Genomic DNA, 23,836 nt, shown 5'->3' with positions numbered 1-23,836 from the left:
ACATGAGCAGGATACTATATCAAGCATACCCAACTGTAAGTAAAACCAGAAAATCTCTTACTTAAGTAGAGGTATCAACAAAAAACGCAGAGATTGATAATATGCTGCACTCCAGTCTCTGCTTATTGCACAGAAAAAAGGTAGTTTCATGAGAGAATGAAACTTTCTTTATGTTTGAAAAAGGCAAATGTCATGTTAGCATTCAAAAGGCCGAGAGTACAAGAGCAGGGATGTGATGCTGAGGCTGTATAAGGTACTGGCGAGGACTCTCCTTGACTATTGTGAAGAGTTTTGGGCCCCTCATCTTAGAAAGGATGTGCTAGCATTGGAGAGGATCCAGAGGCAGTTCACAAGGATGATTCCAGGAATGAAAGGGTTATCATACGAGGAACGTTGATGGTTTGGGTCTGTACTTGCTGGAATTTAGAAGGACGAGGTGGGAACTCATTGAAACCTTTCGAAGCCTCACCAGTGTCTTATAAAGCCTCAGCATCACATCCTTGCTCTTGTATTCTAGACCTCTTGAACTGAATGCTAACATGGCATTTGCTTTCCTCACCACCGACTCAACCTGCAAGTTAACCTCCGGGGTGTTCTGCAACACTGTATATCATTTGCCAGTTTCTTGCCCATTCTCCCAATCTGTCTAAGTCCTTCTGCATCCTACCTGTTTCCTCAACACTACCTGCCCCTCTACCGATCTTCATATCATCTGCAAACTTGGCAACAAAGCAATCTATTCCATCATCTAAGTCGAAGAAGAGGGCGGGGAACATCATAAAGGACTCCTCCCATCCTGCGCACGGACTGTTTGATCTGCTTCTGTCTGGTAGGCGCTTCAGATCCCTCCAGACTAAGACTAATAGGCACTGGAGAAGTTTTTTCCCTACTGCGGTCACTTTGCTGAACAGTTAACTGCCGGCTAACTATTACTTGGATTGCACTACCTGTATGTATAATCTATATTTTCATTTATATTTATCATTATTATTGTTATGAGCAGAGAGACAACATCTGCCGGAAGTAAATTCCTTGTATGTGCATAGGTACTTGGCGATTAAAGTATGATTCTGATTCTGATTTATATACAGCATAAAAAGAAGTGGTTCCAACACGGATCCCTGCAGAACACCACTAGTCACTGGCAGCCAACCAGAAAAGGATCCTTTTATTCCCACTCGCTACCTCCTACCCATCAGCCAATGCTCTAAACATGTTAGTACCATTCCTGTAATACCATGGGGTCTTAACTTGGTAAGCAGCCTCATGTGTGGCACCTTGTCAAAGGCCTTCTGAAAGTCCAAATATACAACATCATCTACATCCCTTTTATCTATCCAAATTGTAATGTCCTCAAAGAATTCCAGCAGGTTCGTCAGGCAGGATTTTCCCTGAAGGAAATCGTGCTGACTTTATACTATCTTGTCCTGTGTCAACCAAGTACTCCATCACCTCATCCTTAACAATTGACCCCAACATCTTCCCAACCACTGAGGTTAAAGCTAACTAGTCTATAATTTTCTTTCTGCTGCCTTCCTACTTTCTGAAAGAGTGGAGCAACATTTGCAATGTTTCATTCCTCTGGCACAATGCCAGAACCCAATGATTTTTGAAAGTTCATTTCTAATGCCACCACGATCTCTAATACTAGCTCGTTCAGAACCCTAGAGTGCAGTTCCTCTGGTGTGGGTGACTTATGTACCTCTAATTCTTTCAGCTTTTTGAGCACCTTCTCTCCTGTAACAGTAACAGCACCCACTTCTCTTCCTTCACACACTATAACATCAGGCATACTGCTAGTACCTTCCACAGTGAAGATTGATGCAAAATACTCATTTAGCTCATCAGCCAGCTCCTTCTCCCCCGTTATTATTTCTCCTGCCTCATTTTCTAGCAGTCCAATATCTACTCATTTCTATTTTATTTTTAACATACTTAAAAATACTTATACTATCCACTTTGATATTATTCCCTACCTTGCTTTCATATTTCATCTTTTCACTTCTAATGGATTTTTTTTAGTTGCTCTCTGTAAGGTTTTAAAAACTTCCCAATCCTCTATCTTCCCACTAATTTTTGCTTTGTTGTATACCCTTTCTTTTGCTTTGACTTGCCTTCTCAGCCACAGTTGCACTATTTTGCCATTTGAGTATTTCTTCACTTTTGGAATACACATGTCCTGCACCTTCCTCATTTTTCCCAGAAACTCACGCCATTGTTACTCTGCTGTCATCCCTGCCAGCAGCTCCTTCCAATTTACTTTGGCCAATTCCTCTCTCATACCACTGTGATTTCCCTTACTCCACTGAAATACTGCTACATTAGACTTTACTTTCTCATTATCAAATTTCAAGTTGAACACAATCATATTGTGATCATTGGTTACCAAGGGTCCTTTTACCTTAAGCTCCCTAATCGCCTCCGGTTCATTACATAACACCCAATCCAGTATAGTTGATCCCCCAGTAGGCTCTGCACGCTATCTTTACCTTTTTACCATCCGTCCTATCCTGGGTCCCTTCACTCCAGTTCCCACCCCCTGCCAAGTTAGCTTAAACCCTCCCCAACAGATCTAACAAAGCTGCCTGCAAGAATATTGGTCATCCTCAGGTTCAAGTGCAACCTGTCACTCAGCTCCCCCAGAAGAGATCCCAATTATCCATGAACCTGAAGCCCTGCCCCCTGCACCAGCTTCTCAGTCACGCATTTATCTGCCAGATCATCCTATTTCTACCTTCACTGGCGGGTGGCACAGGCAGCAATCCAGAAATTACTACCCGGGAGGTCTTGCTTCTCAACTTTCTACCTAGCTCTCTAAATTCTCCTTTCAGGGCTGCATTACTTTTCCTTCCTATGTCATTAGTACCTATATGTACCAAGACATGTGGCTGCTCCCCTTTCTCTCTCCAAAATGCTGTGGACGCTATCTAAGACGTCCCTGATCCAGGCACCTAGGAGGCAACAGACAGACAGACATACTTTATTGATCCTGAGGGAAACTGGGTTTCGTTACAGTCGCACCAACCAAGAATAATGAGGAAATATAGCAATATAAAACCATAAATAATTAAATAATAATAAGTAAATTATTCCAAGTGGAAATAAGTCCAGGACCAGCCTATTGGCTCAAGGTGTCTGACACTCCAAGGGAGGAGTTGTAAATTTTGATGGCCACAGGCAGGAATGACTTCCTACGACGCTCAGTGTTGCATCTCGGTGGAATGAGTCTCTGGCTGAATGTACTCCTGTGCCTAACCAGTACATTATGGAGTGGATGGGAGACATTGTCCAAGATGGCATACCATCCAGGTGTCCCGTTCACGACCAGAGTCTCCTGACTGTTCCCCTCATTAAAGTCCCCTATCACTACTGCTCCATTCTTGTCTCTCTTTCCCTTCTGCACCATGGACTCACGTTCGACGCTTGTAATCCGGATGCAGTGGCATTCTCTTGGGAGTTCATCCTCCACAAAGGTATCCCAAGTGGCACACTTGTTTTGAGGGAATGGCTAAAGGGGTGCTCTGCTCTAACTGCCTATTTCCATTTCTCCTAACATTCACCCAGCTATTCATCTCCTGCAACTTCGGGGTGACTACTTCCCTGTAACTTAGATCAATTATCTCCTCACTCTCCCGTACAAGCTGAAGGGCATCCAATTGCTGCTCCAGATCCCGAACATAGTCTTCAAGGAGCTGCAGCCGGATGCATTTCACAAAGATGTAGTTTCCGGGAGACTTTGGGGAATGATCTTCCAGCTCTCCAACATCCGGTACGAAGAGCACACCACAGCCATTTAGATGGTACAGTAGGAGAGGGTGGAAAATAACAAAAAGGAAACCTTAACAGACTCTTTACACAGAACCGGCCTCCTTTGAGCCTGTCGCTTCTTCTCTCGCCACCGGCCTAAGGATCTGAACAGTCTCTCCTGGCAAAGCAGTGATTTACCTGCACTGCCTCCAATCTGCACTATAGTCGGTGTAGTGTACTGAATCCAGCGCACATTGCATGACTACTCTGAGGAGCACCTGCATTCAGTCTGAAGCAATGATCCTGAGCTTCCGACAGCCCATCACTTTAACTCCTATAGGTCTGTGTTACAATGAGACCCAACACAAGTTTGAGGAACAGCATCTCATCATTAATCCTGGAAGTCATTTGCAGGAGCAGAGCACAGTAACAGTGATTTCCAAGTTGGAGACTGGTCCTAAGTTGGAAGTTCATATGGGTGGCAAATCCCAGGTAAGCACCTGAGTCACTGGAGTCAGAGCTCCACATGAGACCAAAGTCCAAAGTCCAAACCAGAAGGTTGAAACTGGTGAAGTCTGGAGAGCAAAGCTGGAGGTTGAAGACTGAATGAGTCACGAGAGCTCAGGTCACCAGAAGTGGCCCGTCCTGGGCGTGTGAATGGGCAGGTGATGGGAAGGGTGGGAAAGGGGATTGTTTTGCTGCTTGTTCCACGCAACACTGTGGGCATGCTATATTGGTGGCAGAATGGGTGGCAACACTTGCACATCCTTGGGTGTGGTGGTTGTTAATGCAAACAATGCATTTCATTACATGCTTTGATGTTAATGTGATAAATAAATCATATGTGACAGTCTGATAAATCAGGGTACATTGCAGCTTTCTGGACAGCATGGAACTCTACAACTTGAAGTAACATGATTTCTTGGTCTGTATCAGTTGTCCATCTGTGACAACAGCTGAACAGTTTATTTTTTTCTTCTTATTTCTCTCATGTCTTACCAACAGCCTTACCTGTTGAGCACATCCTCCTGCTCTGCATTTTCTCCTATATTCTTTTGTCTGCACTCTCACTCTCAAAGTATTCCCATTCAATCAATAACCAGATAACTTTGTTAAAAGTTTGCATGTTCACCCTGCAGTTTAACAAGTTTCTTTTCTCTCTTTCCCAGTTCTGATGAAGGGTCTCCAATCTGAAACATTGGCTGCTTTTCCCACTGATGTTGCCTGACCCAGAGTATTTCCAGCATTTGTTCTTATTCCAGCTGCATATCAATTTGTCAATTCAAGAAACAAAATATTCTCCGTTTGAGTAAAGATGGATATCTGCTTTCATTTGCACTAAGATGAAGATCAAATCACAGGTGTACCCTTCATTCTTTCCAATATTTCTCCTTTGTCAGCATTCTTTCCAATATTTCTCCTTTGTCAGTTTTTATTTCTGTTGAAAGATCTTTGAGCTCCAATGTCATCTCTGATCTTCCACAGTTTATGCTGGCCTCAATAGTTCCAAGCATTCTGTTTATAATTCAGGTTTTCAGTTAAACATTTCTCCTTCCAAAGACCGGATGACTGATCATTCTTAACCACCAATTGTCCAGTCAAATAATCCAGCAGAGTTAATACTAGACAATAGGTGCAGAAGTAGACCATTCGGCCCTTCGAGCCTGCACCGCCATTTTGAGATCATGGCTGATCATCTACTATCAATACCCGGTTCCTGCCTTGTCCCCATATCCCTTGATTCCCCTATCCATAAGATAACTATCTAGCTCCTTCTTGAAAGCATCCAGAGAATTGGCCTCCACTACCTTCCGAGGCAGTGCATTCCACACCCCCACAACTCTCTGAGAGAAGAAGTTTTTCCTTAACTCTGTCCTAAATGACCTACCCCTTATTCTCAAACCATGCCCTCTGGTACTGGACTCTCCCAGCATCTGGAACATATTTCCTGCCTCTATCTTGTCCAATCCCTTAATAATCTTATATGTTGCAATCAGATCCCCTCTCAATCTCCTTAATTCCAGCGTGTACAAGCCCAGTCTCTCTAACCTCTCTGCATAAGACAGTCCAGACATCCCAGGAATTAACCTCGTGAATCTACGCTGCATTTCCTCTACAGCCAGGATGTCCTTCCTTAACCCTGGAGACCAAAACTGTACACAATACTCCAGTTGTGGTCTCACCAGGGCTCTGTACAAATGCAAGAGGATTTCCTTGCTCTTGTACTCAATTCCCTTTGTAATAAAGGCCAACATTTCATTAGCCTTCTTCACTGCCTGCTGCACTTGCTCATTCACCTTCAGTGACTGATGAACAAGGACTCCTAGATCTCTTTGTATTTCTCCCTTACCTAACTCTACACCGTTCAGATAATAATCTGACTTCCTGTTCTTACTCCCAAAATGGATAATCTCACACTTATTCACATTAAACGTCATCTGCCAAATATCTGCCCACTCATCCAGCCTATCCAAGTCACCCTGAATTCTCCTAACATCCTCATCACATGTCACACTGCCACCCAGCTTAGTATCATCAGCAAATTTGCTGATGTTGACTGAAGGCCAAAGATTTACCGTAGATTCCGGACTACAGAGCGCACCTGATTTTTAGCCGCTGGCACTAATTTTAGAAATAAAATCATTTTTTTAAATGTAAAGGCCGCACCGGATTTTAGGCCGCACCGGATTTTCGGCCGCAGGTGTCCCACGTTGTAATATGAGATATTTACACAGAAAGATATTACACGTGAGGATTTTTTTAACTTTTAATTAAATCCATATGGTAACAAAAACAAATACATATTGCAAATGCTTTTTTTCGAACCGTGCCCGTACGCGGCTACTTTTAAATATACGTTGCGTATACTTCTTTACTGAACAACATTCCAATATCTCCTAACGACTGGTAAAAAATATATATACTGCAGCCTACCAGGAAAAGTTATTGATACCTTTAACTTAAAAGCAGAGTTCGCTCGGATCCAAAGCCGCTCGCGTAATGCCGCTCCCCCCCCCTCCTTTCCGTTTCATCGCAAACGGCATTTTCCCACAAGACGCCGCGAAACCGGGTGTGTCGTCATAGCATCCCGCGATGTAGTACAGAAAACAAATATAGTTTAAACTAAGAGGGTAGGTAGCACAATGCTTCGAGTGTTTTCCATGTTGATGAGGGTGAGTACAAATGACTGATTTACAATAATTTAATTGTGAAAGTGCGCTTGATTTATCGTACAATTTCATTGGACCTCTGTGAACTACTCATCAATTTTATTGGTCTACTGTTACGAGGCAAAATGTTTACGAGGCGGCATGAAAAAAACCTTGCATTAGCCGCATCGGATTATTGGCCGCAAAGTTCAAAGCTGTTCAAAATGTGGGAAAAAAGTAGCGGCTTAAAATCCGGAATCTACGGTAATTGTTTTTTCCGCACAGGCTGTGCCCAACTCTTGAGTACTTTTGAATACTGGTTTTTGTTTGTTTCCATTATTTGCAAAATTTTTATTTCATTACAGATTTGGCAACAAATTCCATGATGGGAACACTTTCCAAATCACCTCCTTTACCGTGTCCAACCCCAATACAACCACTTACCCAAGCCTATGATTGCTTTGGTCTGAACTTCTTCATCTTCGTGTTTTGTGAAGTAGAGCAGAAGTTCAAGCACCTTCTCTTTTATAATCACCTGAATGTAAAGGGAACAGAAGTGTCACTGTGTAAATCCTCTCACTTTCAACATTTAAACACATTAAAAATATATTTTGAACAAGACGTAACCTCTCTCTTTAGAATTTTCTTTCACCAGGATGGTACATCAGAATGCCAAATGCCAGTGTTCAAAGGTTAACTCAGCTTTGCATCTAACACTACAGCAGCCATAAGCCTCATTCTGATCCCAAGAGGCAGTCCCAATTAAACTTTTCATTTCTGAACAACTATACTTTGTTTTTGAAACACTTCAATAACACTAGCAAAAAACAAACTGCTGGAAGAATTCAGCGAGTCAGGTAGGCCTCCATGGAGGGAAATATACAGTCAATGTCTCAGGCTGAGTCCCTGCATCTGGACTGAAAGATAGAGATAGCTAATACAAAGAGGTGAGGGGAAGGGCTGTAGTAAAAGCTAGCAAGTGATTGGTGGATCCAAGTGAATGGGGGGGGGGGGGGGGTGGGGGTTTGAGAAGAGATCCTAGAGAGAAGGTACACACACAAAATGCTGGTGGAACACAGTAGGCCAGACAGCATCTGTAGGGAGAAGCACTGTCGACGTTTCGGGCCTTTTAGCCCGCAACCCTTCATCAGGACTAACTGAAAGGAAAGATAGCAAGAGATTTGAAAGTAGGAGGGGGAGGGGAAAATGAGAAATGATAGGAGAAGACCGGAGGGGGTAGGGTGAATCTGAGAGCCGGAAAGATGATTGGCAAAAGGGATACAGAGCTGGAGAAGGTAAAGGATCATGAGACGGGAGGCCTAGGGAGAAAGAAAGGGGGAGGGGAGCACCAGAGGGAGATAGAGAACAGGCAGAATGATGGGCACAAAGAGTGTAAAAAAAAGGAGGGGGAAAAAAACTAAATATATCAGGGATGGGGTAAGAAGGGGAGGAGGGGCATTAATGGAAGTTAGAGAAGTCAATGTTCATGCCATCAGGTTGGAGGCTACCCAGCTGGTATATAACATGTTGTTCCTCCAACTTGAGTGTGGATTCATCTTGACAGTAGAAGAGGCCATGGATAGACATATCAGAATGGGAATGGGGCGTGGAATTAAAACATGTGGCCACTGGGAGATCCTGCTTTCTCTGGCGGACAGAGCATAGGTGTTCAGTGAAATGGTCTCCCAGTCTGCGCCGGGTCTCACCAATATATAAAAGGCCACACTGGGAGCACCAGACGCAGTATACCAAATCCAGTTGACTCACAGGTGAAGTGTCACCTCACCTGGAAGGTGAGAGAAGCTGATAGATAAGGCAACAATGGGCTGCAGATAATGGAATCTATTAAGAAAGGAAGGTGGAGCAAGGTATCAGATTGATAGGATGGGGAGATGGGAGTTAATAAAGTGTGGTTGTTAATCCATTGCAAAACAGATTGCATATACTGTGAAGAAACGTTAAAGAGAAAAAGGAGTCCAAAAACTATTTACCAATTACTTATTTACCAATGAAATCCATAACCATTGATTGTCTTGACTGAGTCACATACTGTAGTGACAAGAATAAAACTAAAATTTAATCTGTTTCGAAAGTAAATTAAACTATCTAAGTATCTGAACTGAAGCTTAGGTACATCCAAAAAGGTAACATGAATACTACATGGGACACTTGGGAAGTCATTCAAATGTAGTGGTGGCTCTCTGCAAGATGCAGGATCTTGAAGAGCACTATCCTGGTGCTTAGGCATCAATGTCAGGTATTGCTGAAAAATACTGTTGAACACGTGAAGCTGAAATCTGCTTCTCAGCTTCAAGCACATAACAAACCTTTATCCATCAACATCAAGCAGTTACAAGTGTAATCTTATTATAATTATAGATAATCCCCAGAATGGGGTTGAGCCCCCCCCAACCACAAACTGTTCCAGCTGCTACCATCTGGGAAACAATAGAACCATAGAACACTACAGCACAGAAAGAGGCCATTTGGCCCTTCTTGGCTGTGCCAAACCATTTTTCTGCCTAGTCCCACTGACCTGCACCTGGGCCATATCCCTCCAAACCCCTCTCATCCATATACCTGTCCAAGTTTTTCTTAAATGTTAAAAGTGAGCCCACATTCACCACTTCATCTGGCAGCTCATTTCACACTCCCACCACTCTCAGTGTGAAGAAGCCCCCCCTTCCCAATGTTCCCTTTAAACTTCCCCCCCCTTCACCCTTAACCCATGTCCTCTAGTTTTTTCCCCTCCTAGCCTCAGTGGAAAAAGCCTGCTTGCATTCACTCTATCTATACCAGTGGTTCCCAACGTGGGGCGTAATTTGATTTTTAAGGGGGGCAATTCGAGAATGAGTTACTAACAGTGAATTTTTTCTAGTAAGTCTGTGTGAGTATGAGTGTGTGTGTGTTAATACATATGTGTATATACAGTATGCATACATAAAAATACTTGTGTGTATGTACATGTGTAATTGTGTATGTACTGTATATATAGTGTATCACCATCATTACAACCATCAAATGGCTTTCATAATTAAATTAATGAATTGACTGATGTAGGAAGGAATGAATGAACAAGTCCAAACGCGTAAGAAACTCGTACGAGGTCGCGCCAATGCTGCTTTTTGCAGTAGCTTTCGGTTCTTGGTGGTGTGAAGGTGTGTACATTGCGTCATCTCTTTTAAACGGTGTATCTGTCTTTGTATGCTGTAGAAACGAATCGGCATTGTTTTATTTATTTATTATTATCATTATTATTTTAATATCACTTAATGTTCTTTTTTTTACAATTTCTTAGTAATTTCTTCCTCAGAACTTTAACAGTCCTTTGGTTCTTTTATTTTTCTCTTTCATGAATGCCATGTTCTTTGGAAGCTTGTTTAAACCAAGTTAATGGTCTTTTAGGCTTCCTCCAGGTGAATAGTTCACTTTTTGAATAATAAGAATTATATATCACCACAGGGGGCATCAGGATTTTAGAGGTGATTAGGTGGGGCATGGCCAAAAAAAGGTTGGGAACCACTGATCTATACCCATCATAATTTTATATACCTCTATCAAGTCTCCCCTCATTCTACGCTCTAGGGAATAAAGTCCTAACCTATTCAACCTTTGTCTGTAACTCAGTTTCTCAAGTACCGGCAACATCCTTGTAAACCTTCTCTGCACTCTTTCAACCTTACTAATATCCTTCCTGTAATTCAGTGACCAAAACTGCACACAATACCGCAGGACAAAAGCCAGGACCAACAGACTCTGGGGCACCTTCTTCCACCAGGCCATCAGACTGTTTTAACTCATGCTGACAACTGTATTTCTATTTTATATTGACTATCCTGTTGTACATACTATTAATTACAAATTACTATAAATTGCACATTGCACATTTAGATGGAGATGTAAAGATTTTTACTCATGTATATGAGGGATGTAAGTAATAAAGTCAATTCAATTACCTTAGTGTTGCCTTTAAACTCCTCCTGATCAAAGTCAAAATGACGGCACAGTGCACCAACAGTAAAAAGGGAACGAAGGAGAGCAGGTTTATTGCCAACCAGAGTGGTGCTGTTGGAATCTTCCTGATGTTGTGCCTTCAACTTAGTTAGAGCACCTGCCACATTAGTAAAAAAAAATAGTTTATTACATTTTCTGTAATAACAATGTATACAGAACCTCACCAGTTTCTAGCATAAATCCACTAAGATCACAAAGTCACAAAGGAGGGTACAATTTGAGATTTCCTTTGCAGGCGCCATGTGGCTTGCTTGAATAGAAAGAGTAAATTTTTCCCCAGTGGAATAACAGTATGCAAATATTCTGCTTTCTTATGGCTTTTATCTCCTAACAGATACAATGTCCTTCCAACCTATACACAAGAACTTTCACCAAATGCACATAAAGGCCACTTTTCATGAGGGTAAGTGAGGATAAATGTGATGACATCTCTCAGTTTCCAGAGGGAGACAGATTTCAAATGGGGTTCCCATACTATATATTCCAACTAGTATACTCAAGAGAAGGCACACAAAATATTTTACATAGCTTTATTCTCATGAGTTCTTAACTCCACAGAGGTTTTCTTAAGAACATAAGAGATGAAACAACAGCAAACCTTTCAGCCCATCGTGCCTATGCTGTCATTCAATAAGATTGTGGTTATCTCCTATCTCAGCACGGCTTTCTGCAACTACACCCATGTCCTCTGATTTCAGTAATAACCAAAAGCCTATTGATCTCCATCTTAAGCACACTCAGCTTTCATTGCATTAACACCCTTCTTTAAATATGGTCACCACTGTCTGGTTTACTCTATGTGTGATCACTCACAAATTACAAAAAGGAAAACTAGGTTGATGTACCTCAGAGAATCTCAAAAGATCTGAGTGGTGGGAAAGAACTTTTTTAAGACAATTCCACACTTAGATCTGGAAATTAAAGCTGAGTTAATTGCAACCATTACATAGAATACAGAAGTAAAGCACTGGAAAAGGCCTTTTGGACCACCAAGTTGTTCAAACTGATTAAACTACTCATTCAATGCTTAACTAAACTAATCCCATCTGCGTACACAATGCTCGTATTTCTCCGTTCCCTGCACACTTGTTTAAAACATCACATTTGCAGTATTGTGCGCATTTTTGGTCACTTGCCAATAGGAAAGATATCAATAAGATTCAAAGACTGCAGAGAAAATATATACGTATATTGCCAAGATTTGAGGACCCAAGTTATAGGGAAAGACTGAATAATAGGTTAGGTCTTTATTCCATGGAGTGTAGGAGAATGAGGGGAGATTTGATAAAAGGTACACAAAATTATGAGAGGGTATAGTTAGAATAAAGAATTGAGGTTGGGTCAGAATTATTATCATGAAATATTTAAAAGGAATCTGAGGGTGGGAACTTCTTCATTCAGAGGATGGTGTGAGTGTGGAATGAGCTTCCAGTGGAAGTGCTGCATGCAGATTCAATTGCAACTTTTAAGAGGTTTGGATAAGTATATGGATGGGAGGAGTATGAAGGGGTATGGGACTAGGCAGAGTAACAGTTCAGCGTGGACTAGATAGGCCAGAATACTCTATAGCTCTATCTATACCCCTCGTAATCTTAGCCTTCCCAGGTCTCCCTTGAGATTCTGCCATCCAGAGCAAACAATCCAAATTTACTCATCTTCTCACGGCACATGCTCTCTAAACTAGGCAGCATCCTGGAAAACCCCTCATGCAGGCCCTGCAAAGCCTCCACATCACTCCTATAATGGACAACCATAAATGAATGCAATATTCCAGATTTGGCTTAATTAGAGTTCTACGAAGTTGAATATAACTTTCTGACTCGAACTCAGTGCCTCGACTAATAAAGGCAAGCATGCTATATGCCTTCTTCAGCATCCAGTCACTGAGCAGTCACTTTCAGGAAGATAAGGACTTGGACTTCGTCTTGCCATTTAAGAGTGTACTATCCATTTATACTTGATCTTCGAAAGTTCAACACCCCACATTTGGCCATATTGAACTCTGTCATTTCTCCACTCTGATCTACAACTAACCCACATCCCACTATATCCTTTGCCAGTTTCCTACACTATCCACAACACCAGTTTTGCCACAAATCGCATAGGTCCCAGTATGGATCTGTATGAACACTGCTAGTTACAGACCTCCAGCCAGAATAAGCCCCATTGACCACTTCTGTCTTCTATGGGTAAGTCCAATTCTGAATACAAATTGTCAAGTCAGCGAGGATCACATGCATCCACGTGCTTCCCATAAGGGACCTTGTCAAATTCCTTACTAAATTCCATATACAATGGTATGCAAAAGTTTGGGCACCCCGGTCAAAATTTCTGTTACTGTGAATAGCGAAGTGAGTAAAAGATGACCTGATTTCCAAAAGACAAAGTTAAAAATGACACATTTCTTTAATATTTTAAGCAAGATTACTTTTTTATTTCTATCTTTTACAGTTTCAAAGTAACAAAAAAGGAAAAGGGCCTGAAGCAAAAGTTTGGGCACCCTGCATGGTCAATACTTAGTAACAACACACACAAAATGCTGGTGGAACACAGCAGGCCAGGCAGCATCTATAAGGAGAAGCACTGTCGACGTTTTGGGCCGAGACCCTTTGTCAGGACTAACTGAAAGGAGAGATACTAAGAGATTTGAAAGTAGTGGGGGGAGGGGGAAATGCGAAATGATAGGAGAAGACCGGAGGGGGTGGGATGAAGCTAAGAGCTGGAAAGGTGATTGGCGAAAGCGATACAATGCTGGAGAAGGGAAAGGATCATGGGACGGGAGGCCTCGGGAGAAAGAAAGGGGGAGGGGGGAAGCACCAGAGGGAGATGGAGAACAGGCAGGGTGATGGGCAGAGAGACAGAAAAAAACCCAAACAACTAAATATGTCAGGGATGGGGTAAGAAGGGGAGGAGGGGCATTAACTCACTACCATTCAGGGCCCCAGACAGTCCTTCCAGGTGAGGTAACACTTCACCTGTGAGTCAGCTGGTGTGGTATACTGCATCCGGTACTCCCGGTGTGGCCTTTTATATATTGGAGAGACCCGACGCAGACTGGGAGACTGTTTCGCTGAACACCTACGCTCGGTCCGCCAGAGAAAGCAGGATCTCCCAGTGGCCACACATTTTAATTCCACATCCCATTCCGATATGTCTATCCATGGCCTCCTCTACTGTCAAGATGAATCCACACTCAGGTTAGAGGAACAACACGTTATATACCGGCTGGGTAGCCTTCAACCTGATGGCATGAACATTGACTTCTCTAACTTCTGTTAATGCCCCTCCTCCCCTTCTTACCCCATCCCTGACATATTTAGTTGTTTGGTTTTTTTTTCTCTCTCTCGGCCCATCACCCTGCCTGTTCTCCATCTCCCTCTGGTGCTCCACCCTCCCCCTTTCTCCCGAGGCCTCCCGTCCCATGATCCTTTTCATCAAAAGCTCTGTATCACTTTTGCCAATCACCTTTCCAGCTCTTAGCTTCATCCCACCCCCTCTGGTCTTCTCCTATCATTTCGCATTTCCCCCTCCCCCCACTACTTTCAAATCTCTTTGTATCTCTTCCTTCAGTTAGTCCTGACGAAGGGTCTCGGCCCGAAACGTTGACAGTGCTTCTCCCTATAGATGCTGCCTGGCCTGCTGTGTTCCACCAGCATTTTGTGTGTGTTGTTTGAATTTCCAGCATTTGCAGATTTCCTCGTGTTTGCAGTACTTAGTAACACCCCCTTTGGCAAGTAGTTTTCTGTAGCCAGCTAAGAGTCTTTCAATTCTTGTTTGGGAGATTTTCGCACATTCTTCCTTGCACAAGGCTTCCAGTTCTGTGAGCTTCTTGGGCCGTCTTCCATGCACTGCTCTTTTGAGGTCTATACACAGATTTTTGATGATGTTTAGGTCAGGGGACTCTGAGGGCCATGGCAAAACCTTCAACTTGTGCCTCTTGAGGTAGTCCATTGTGGATTTTAAGGTGTATTTAGGATCATTATCCTGTTGTAGAAACCACCCTCCTTTCATCTTAAGCTTTTTTACAGACAGTGTGATGTTTGCTTCCAGAATTTGCTGGAACTGAATTGAATTCATTCTTCCCTCTACCAGTGAAATGTTCCCCATGCCACTGGCTGCAACACAAGCCCAAAGCATGATCAATCCACCCCCGTGCTTAACAGTTGGAGAGGTGTTCTTTTCATGAAATTCTGCACCGTTTTTTCTCCAAACATAGTTTTGCTCATTGCAGCCAAAAAGTTTTATTTTAACTTCATCAGTCCACTGGACTTGTTTACAAAATGCATCAGGCTTGTTTAGATGTTCCTTTACAAACTTCTGATGTTGAATTTTGTGGTGAGGATGCAGGAGAGGTTTTCTTCTAATGACTCTTCCATGAAGGTCATATTTGTGCAGGTGTCGCTGCACAGTAGAACAGTACACCACCATTCCAGAGTCTGCCAAATCTTCCTGAAGGTCTTTAGCAGTCAAATGGGGGGGGGTTGATTTGCCTTTCTAGCAATCCTACGAGCCGTTCTCTCGGAAAGTTTTCTTGGTCCTCCAGACCTCAACTTGACCTACACCATTCCTGTTAACTGCCATTTCTTAATTACATTATGAACTGAGGAAATGGCTACCTGTAAACGCTTTGCTATCTTCTTATAACCTTCTCCTGCTTTGTGGGCATCATTTATTTTAATTTTCAGAGTGCTAGGCAGCTGCTTAGAGGAGCCCTCGGCTGATGATTGTTGGGACAAGGTTTGACAAGTCAGGGAATTTATAAAGCTTTGAAATTCGCATCACCTGGCCTTTCCTAATGATGACTGTGAACAAGCCATAGCCCTAACAAGCTAATTAACGTCTGAGACCATGGTAGAAGTTATCCAAGAGCTGAAATCTCTTGGGATGCCCAAACTTTTGCCGTGTTGACTCTCCCTAATAAGTTCCTCTCTATCTAAATACTTGTAGATCCTATCTCTTAGTACGCCTTCCAATAATTTACTTACTACCGACGTCAAACTTACAGGCCTATAATTTCCCAGATTACTTTTAGAGCCTTTTTTAAACAACGGAACAACATGAGCTATCCTCCAATCCTCCGGCACTTCACCCATAGATACCGACATTTTAAATAGTATCTGCCAGGGCCCCTGCAATTTCAACACTAGTCTCCTTCAAGGTCTGAGGGAATACCCTGTCAGGTCCTGGGGATTTATCTACTCTCATTTGCCTCAAGATAGCAAGTACCTCCTCCTCTTCAATCTGTATAGGTTCCATGACCTCATTACTTGTTTGCCTTATTTCCATTGACTTCATGCCAGTTTCCTTAGTAAATACAGATGCAAAAAACCCATTTAAGATCTGCCCCACTTCTTTTGGTTCCATACATAACCAACCACTCTGATCTTCAAGAGGACCAATTTTATCCCTTACTATCCTTTTGCTCTTAATATACCTGTAAGAAGCTCTTTCGATTATCCTTCACCTTGACTGCCAAAGCTGCCTCACATCTTCTTTTAGCCCTCCTGATTTCTTTCTTAAGTTTTTTTTTTGCACTTTTTATATTCAAGTACCTAATTTGCTCTGTTTCCTATACATGTCATACATCTTTCTCGTCTTCTTTATCAGAGTTCCAATATCCCTAGAGAACCAAGATTCCTTATTCTTATTCACTTTGTCTTTAATCCTGACCAGAACATACAAACTCTGCACGCTCAAAATTTCTCCTTCCAGACCTTTAACAGTATGGGAGTGCCAATCAATATGCGGAAAATTAAAATCCCTTACTATCACAACTTTGTTTCCTGCAGTTGTCTGCTCTCGCTGCAGATTTGCTCCTTCAGTTCTCGCTGAGTATTGGGTGGTCTATAATACAGCCCCATTAATGTGGTCATACCTTTCCTGTTTCTCTGCTCCACCCATATGGCCTCAGTAGACAAGCCCTCTAGTCTGTCCTGCCTGAGCACTGCTGTAACATTTTCCGACTAGCAATGCCACCCCCAACACTTCATCCCTCTGCCGCTATCATGTCTGAAACATCGGAACCCTGGAACATTAAGCTGCCAGTCCTGTCCCTCCTTTAGCCAAGTTTCACTAATGGCTACAATGTCATAATTCCACATGTCAATCCACGCCCTCAGCTCGTCAGCCTTTCCCACAATACTCCTCGCATTGAAATAGACACACCTCAGAAGATTATTACCACCACCACACACAACCCTTCTATTTGTGACTTTGCATGAACCTTTAACATCATTTATTTTCACCCCCGCTCCACTATCTACTCTGGCACTCTGGTTCCCATTCCCCTGCAAATCTAATTTAACCCCCCCCCCACCCCAATAGCACTAACAAACGTCCCCACAAGGATATTGGTCCCTCTGTAGTTCAGGTGTAACCTGTCTCTCTTGTAGAGGTCCCACCTGCCCCCGAAGAGGTCCCAATGATCCTGAAATCTGAAACCCTGCCCTCTACACTAGTTCCTCAGCCATGTGTTCATCCTCCAGAGCATCCTATTTTTACCTTCACTGGCACGTGGCACAGGTAGCAATCCTGAGATTACCACTCTCAAGGTCCTGCTTTTTAACTTCCTACCAAGCTCTCTATACTCACTCTTCAGGACCTCCTCACTCTTTCTTCCTACGTCATTGGCACCAATGTGTACCATGACATCTGGCTGCTCACCCTCCCATTTCAGAATGCTGTGCACGCGATCAAAGACATCCCTGACCCTGACAACTGGGAGGCAACAAACCATCCGGGGGTCTCTGTCATGACCACAGAACCTCCTGTCTGTACCTCTATCGAGTCTCCTATCACAACCGCTCTCTTCTTCTTTTCCCTCCCTTCTGCACTGCAGAACCAGACTCAGTGCCAGAGATCCGGCTGCCACAGCTTGCCCCAGGTAAGTCATCGCCCCCAACAGTATCCAAATCGGTATACTTGTTGTTGAGGGGAATGGCCACAGGGGAGCTCTGCCTGCCCTTTCCCCTTCTTACACCTGACGGTAACCCAATTACCTGTGCCTTGCTCCTTTGGCGTAACTACCTCCCTGAAACTACTATCTATAAACTTCTCATTCTCCCGAATGGCCAGAGGCCATTCAGCTCTGCTCCAGTTCCCTAATGTGGTTTGTTAGGACCTGCAGCTGGATGCAGCTTCTTGCAGCTGTTGTTGTCAGGGACACCAGAGGTCTCCCTGACTTCCCACATCCTGTAAGAGGAGCATTCCAACATCCTGCCTGGCATTCTCTCTACTCTAAACGAACAAAAACAAAACTTACCAGAACCTACCCTCGCCTCTGCCTGTTGAGCCAAAGTCATCCCACTCTGACTCATTCCAACTTCGACGATGGCCGCCGTATATGGCAGTCTTTTTTCAAACCTTTGGCGTGCTACGTCATGGACCTGCGCAGTCTAGACTTTTTTCCCCGATCAGTAAAAAAAAAGGCTTCTCTCCGAGGTGTCTTCAGTCCTTCACTCTCAGCCTCTTGCTTTGATTTAAAAAGACCCGTAACAAATTCCTCTTCTTTTTAAACCACCTGCGCAGTCTAGCCTCTTTTCCCCGATCGGTAAAAAAAGTTAATCTTCTACTCACTTAACTATTCACAGTAACAAAAATTTTGACCAGGGATGCCCAAGCCTTTGCATGCCACTGCATATTAGGCATACAACACTACAGCACAGAAATATGCCCTTTGGCCCATCTGGTCCATACCAACCAGTCATTACGCAGAAGTTCAGAGAAATGTTATTGGGATAGAAAAGGGAAGGCTGGCTCAAGTACTTTATTTTATGTCATTAGGAAATATGAGTAACTAAGACAACTGTAGAACTAGAATAAGCCAAAAGACTTCTTCTGTAGTTCACATGCAAGTCTAGTTCGGGAGAGTTGGAAATGGAGCAGAAAGCCCCAGCAAAGGCCACATCTGTCCCTATATTTATCACCAACCAGAATGCTTCTACTGGAATCCTCATAAAGATACACAACATAGCAGTCAAGTTGCTGAATCTGTATCCTCTGCCCAGAACCAGTAATCTAGAGACCCAATTTCATATCCCACCATGGCAGCTGGGAAAGTTAAATTTAAACAATTAAATAAATGTGCAATTAAAATTGCTTACAGTAGAGGTAAAAATAAAACTAACATATTGTTGTAAAAGTTTATCTGGTCCACCCCTGACATTCAGATTAGGAAACCTGCCATCCTGACTAGTCTACATGCAACTCGTTTGGGGAACATAGGATATCTCATTGATACCGACTGAATATTGAAAGGCCTGATAAGAGTGGATGTGGTGAGGATGCTTCCTATAGTGAGGGAGACTAAAACCAAAGGGCAGAGTCTCACAATAGAGGGTCACCCATTCAGAACAGAGATGAGAAGGAATTCCTTTAGTGAAAGGTTGGTGAATCTGGAATTCATTTCCACAAATGGCTGTGCAGGCCAAGTCATTTGGTATATTCAAAGAAGAGATTGATAGGTTATTGATTAGTCAGGACCTCAGAAGTTATAAGACAATAAAACATAGGGGCAGAATGAGGCCTTTCATTTATCGAATCTGCTCTGCCATTTCATCATGGCTGATCCCAGATCCCACACCTGCCTTCTTGCCATATCCTTTGATGACCTTACCAACCAGTAAAAGATCAACTTCTGCCTTAAATATATGTATGGACTTGGTCTTCACTGCAGCCTGTGGCGGAGCATTCCACAGATTTACTACTCTCTGGTTAAAAAACTTCCCCCTTACCTCACCCCTCAATTTTTAAGGCTGCCCCTTCTAGTTCTTTCAACTTTCAGTAGGTTTCAATGAGAACCCCCCCCCCCCCCCCCCGCCGCATCCTTCTAAATTCCAGCGAGTACAGGCCTAAAGCTGCCAAATGCTCCTCTTGTTAACTACTTCATCCTTGTGAACCTCTGCTGGATTCTCTCCAATGACACCACATACTTTCTGAGATATGGGGCCCAAAACGGTAGACAATACACTAAGTGCAGCCTGACTAGTGTCTTATAAAGGCTCATCTCCTTGCTTTTATATTCTATTCTCCTTGAAATAAATCCCAACATTACATTTGCCTTCTTTACCAAAGACTCAATCTTCTGGGAGTCTTGCATGAGGACTCCTAAGTCCCTCTGCACCTGTGATGCTAGATCCTTCTCCCCTTTTAGATAATAGTTAATACTACTGTTACTTTTACCAAACTGCATTATCATACATTCCCCAACACTATTCCATCTATCACTTTTTTGTCCATTCTTCCAAATTTGTCTAGGTCCTGCTGCTAACACATTGCTTCCTCAGGACTACCTACCCCTCCATCGATCTTCTGAGCATCCGCAAACTTTGCCACAAAGCCATCAATTCCATTACCTAAATCATTGACAAACAATGTGAAAAGAGGCAGTCCCAATACTAATCTCTGAGGAACATCACTAGTCACTGGCAGCCAACCAGAAAAGGCCCCTTTTATTCCCACTCCTTGCCTCCTGCCTGTCAGCCATCCCACTATACGTGCCACATCTTTCCTGTAACACCATAGATCTTATATTGTTAAGCAGCCCCTTTATAAGTATATAAAGGGTCATAGACTGTCCAGGGTAGATATAGGACCGATACAGAATGACGCTGGAGATATTGTAATGAACGATGCAGAGATGGCAGAGGAACTGAATGCGCATTTTGCATCAGTATTCACAGTGGAAGACATCTGTAGTATACCAGACATTCAAGAGTGTCAGGGAAGTGAAGTATGTGCAGAGAAAATTACGACTGAGAAGGTGATCAGGAAGCTTAATGGTCTGAGGGTGGATAAATCTCCTGGACCTAATGGAATGCACCCTCAGGTTCTAAAGGAAGTAGCTGGAGATATGGTGAAGGCGTTAATGATGATCTTTCAAGAATCAATAGATTCTGTCATTGTACCGGATGACTGGAAAATTGCAAATGTTACTCCACTATTTAAGAAGGGTAGGAAGCAGCAGAAAGGTAACTATAGACCTGTTAGCCTGACATCAGTGGTTGGAGTCGATTGTTACAGATGAGATTACAGCGTACCTACATGACAAGGTAGGCCAAAGCCAGCATGGTTTCCTGAAAGGAAGATCCTGCCAGACAAACCTACTGCAATTTTTTGAGGAAATTACAAGCAGGGTAGACAAAGGAGTTGTGGTAGATGTGGTGTACTTGGATTTTCAGAAGGCCTTTGATAAGATGCCGCACATGATAGCAAGATAAGAGCCCATGAAATTACAGGGAAGTTATTAGCATGGGTGGAGCAAAGGTTAACCACCAGGTTGAGTCGGTGGTGAAGAAGGCAAATGCAATGTTGGCACTCAGTTCTAGAGGTATAGAATATAAGAGCAGGGATGTTCTGTTGAAGCTCTATAAGACACTTGGACAGAGGATGCTGTCCAAGTTGCATGCCATCTTGGACAATGTCTCCCATTCACTCCGTAATGTACTGGTTAGGCACAGGATTACATTCAGCCAGAGACTCATTCCACTGAGATGCAACACTAAGCGTCATGGGAAGTCATTCATGCCTGTGGCCATCAAACTTAACAACTCCTCCCTCAGAGTGTCAGACACCCTGAGCCAATAGGCTGGTCCTGGACTTATTTCCACTTGGAATAATTTACTTATTATTATTTAAATATTTATTGTTTTATATTGTTATATTTCTACACTATTCTTGGTTGGTGCGACTATAATGAAACCCAGTTTCCCTCGGGATCAATAAAGTATGTCTGTCTGTCTGTCACTCGTGAGACCTCACTTGGAATATTGTGTGCAGTTTTGGGCTCCTTATTTTAGAAAGGATATACTGACATTGGAGAGGGTTCAGAGAAGATTCACTGGGATGATTACAGGAATGAAAAGGTTACTGTATTAGGAACATCTGGCAGCTCTTGGGCTGTATTCCCTGGTGTTCAGGAGAATGAGGGGGGATCTGCTGGAAACATTCCGAATATTAAAAGGCCTGAACAGATGGCAAAGTTATTTCCCATGGTAGGGGAGTCTAGACAAGAGGGCACAACTTCAGGATTGAAGGACGTCCAGTTAGAACAGAGATGCGGAGAAATTACTTTAGTCAGAGGGTGGTAAATCTGTGGAATCTGTTGCCACGAGTGGCTGTGGAGGCTACGTCACTGGGTGCATTTAAGGCAGAGATAGATAAGTTCTTGATTAGCCAGGGCATGAAAAGGTATGGGGAGAAGGCAGGGGAGTTGGGATGACTGGAAGAATTGGATCAGCCATGACTGAATGGTGCAGCAGACTCAATGGGCCAAATGACCTACTTCTGCTCCTATATCTTATGGTCTTATGGATTTGTCAGGCAAGATTTTCTTTACAGAAACCATGCTGACTTTAACTTTCTTTTTGTCACTAGTCTCCAAGTACCTCAAAACCTTATCATTAATAACAGACTCCAAAAAACACAAAACGCTGGAGGAACTCAGCAGGCCAGGCAGCATCCAGGAAAAGAGTAGTTAACGTTCTGGGCTGAAACTCTTTGGCAGAATGGGAGAAAAAACTGAGTAGTAGATTTCAAAGGTGAGGGTAGAGGAGAGATAAACACAAGGTGATAGGTAAAACCTGGAGTAAAGATGAAGTAAAGAGCTGGGAAGTTGGTGAATAAGACAGAAGACCATGGAAGAAACAAAAAGGGGGGGGGGGGGGTGGAAAGCCAGAGGGATGCGATGGGCAGACAAGGAGGTAAGGTGAGAGAGGGAAAAGTGGATGGGAAATGGTGAAGGAAGGGGCAGCGCGTCATTACTGGAAGTTTGAGAAATGGATGTTCATGCCATCAGATTGGAGGCTACCCAAACGGAATACAAGTTCTTGAGTTGTTGATCCTCCAAATTAAGTGTGGCCTCATCACGCTTAGGTCATAGGAACAATACCTTGTATTCTGTTTGGCCTGCTGAGTTCCTCCAGTATTTGGTGTGTGCTGCTTGGATTTTCAGCATCTGCAGATTTTGTTTGTAAATAGATTCCAATACTTCCCACCAACTGAGGTTAAGCTAAATGGCCTATAATTTCCTTTCTTTTGCCTTCGTCCCTTCTTAAAGAGTGAAATGACAATTTGCAATCTTCCGGGACCATGCTGGTATCAAGAGATTCTTGAAAGATCATGACCAATGCACCTGTTATCTCTTCAGCAATCTCTCTCAGGACTTGGTATGTAGTCTATCTGGCCCAGATGACTCATCCACCTTAACACCTTTGAGTCTGTCTGGCACTTTTTCCTTTAATAGCAATGGCACTCACTCCTGCTCCCTGACACTCATGGACCTCTGCCTGCCAGTGTCTTCCACAGTGAAGACAGATGCAAAGTGCCTATTCTTTGTCCCCCATTACTACCTCACTAACATCATTTTCCAGTGGTTGAATATCAACTCTCACCTCCCTTTTACTCCGTATATAACTGAAAAAAACTTTTGGTATCCTACTTTATATCATCAGCTAGTCTGCCCTCATATTTCATCTTTTCCCTTCTTGAAGCTTTATTAGTTGCCTTTTTTTTTGGATTTAAAAATTTTTCCAATCATCCAACATCCTACTCACTTTTGCTTATATGCCCTTTCCTTGGCTTTTATGCTGTCCTTAACTTTGTCAGCCACGGTTGCCTCCCCTGCCATTTGAGAACTTCTTCCTCTGTGGGACATATCTATCCTGCGCCTTGTGAACTATTAACAGAAACTTCAGTCACCTTTGCTCTGCCGTCATCCCTGCCAGCATCCTCCTCCAATCCATATGAGCAAGCTCGCCTCTTCCCTTGGTAATACCCTTTATTTCATTGCGATACTGATGCATGTCGTTGATACCAATATATAAAACTTCTGGTTGCTCACTCTCCCTTTTCAGAATATCGTGGACATGCCCTGAAACATTTTGGACCCTGGCACCTGGGAGCAAACTACAATCCCTGTTTTCTCTTTT

General features: G+C 43.0%; 1 protein-coding gene across 7 annotated transcripts in view; it reads right to left on the bottom strand.

Moving 5' to 3' along the window:
- LOC140728834 (nipped-B-like protein) overlaps positions 1-23,836 on the bottom strand; it is a 499,555-nt gene that overhangs the window by 73,588 nt on the left and 402,131 nt on the right. For all 7 annotated transcript variants that reach the window (XM_073047823.1, XM_073047821.1, XM_073047826.1 and 4 more), the window contains 2 exons: positions 10,853-11,007; positions 7,341-7,431 (listed from right to left, as the gene is read on the bottom strand). In XM_073047823.1, coding sequence (XP_072903924.1) covers positions 7,341-7,431; positions 10,853-11,007 — 246 coding nt within the window. The remainder of the gene's footprint in view (positions 1-7,340; positions 7,432-10,852; positions 11,008-23,836) is intronic.

This window comes from Hemitrygon akajei, chromosome 6, assembly GCF_048418815.1.
Source record: "Hemitrygon akajei chromosome 6, sHemAka1.3, whole genome shotgun sequence".
Lineage (NCBI taxonomy): Eukaryota > Metazoa > Chordata > Chondrichthyes > Myliobatiformes > Dasyatidae > Hemitrygon > Hemitrygon akajei.
This window is presented reverse-complemented; position numbering and strand designations above follow the sequence as displayed.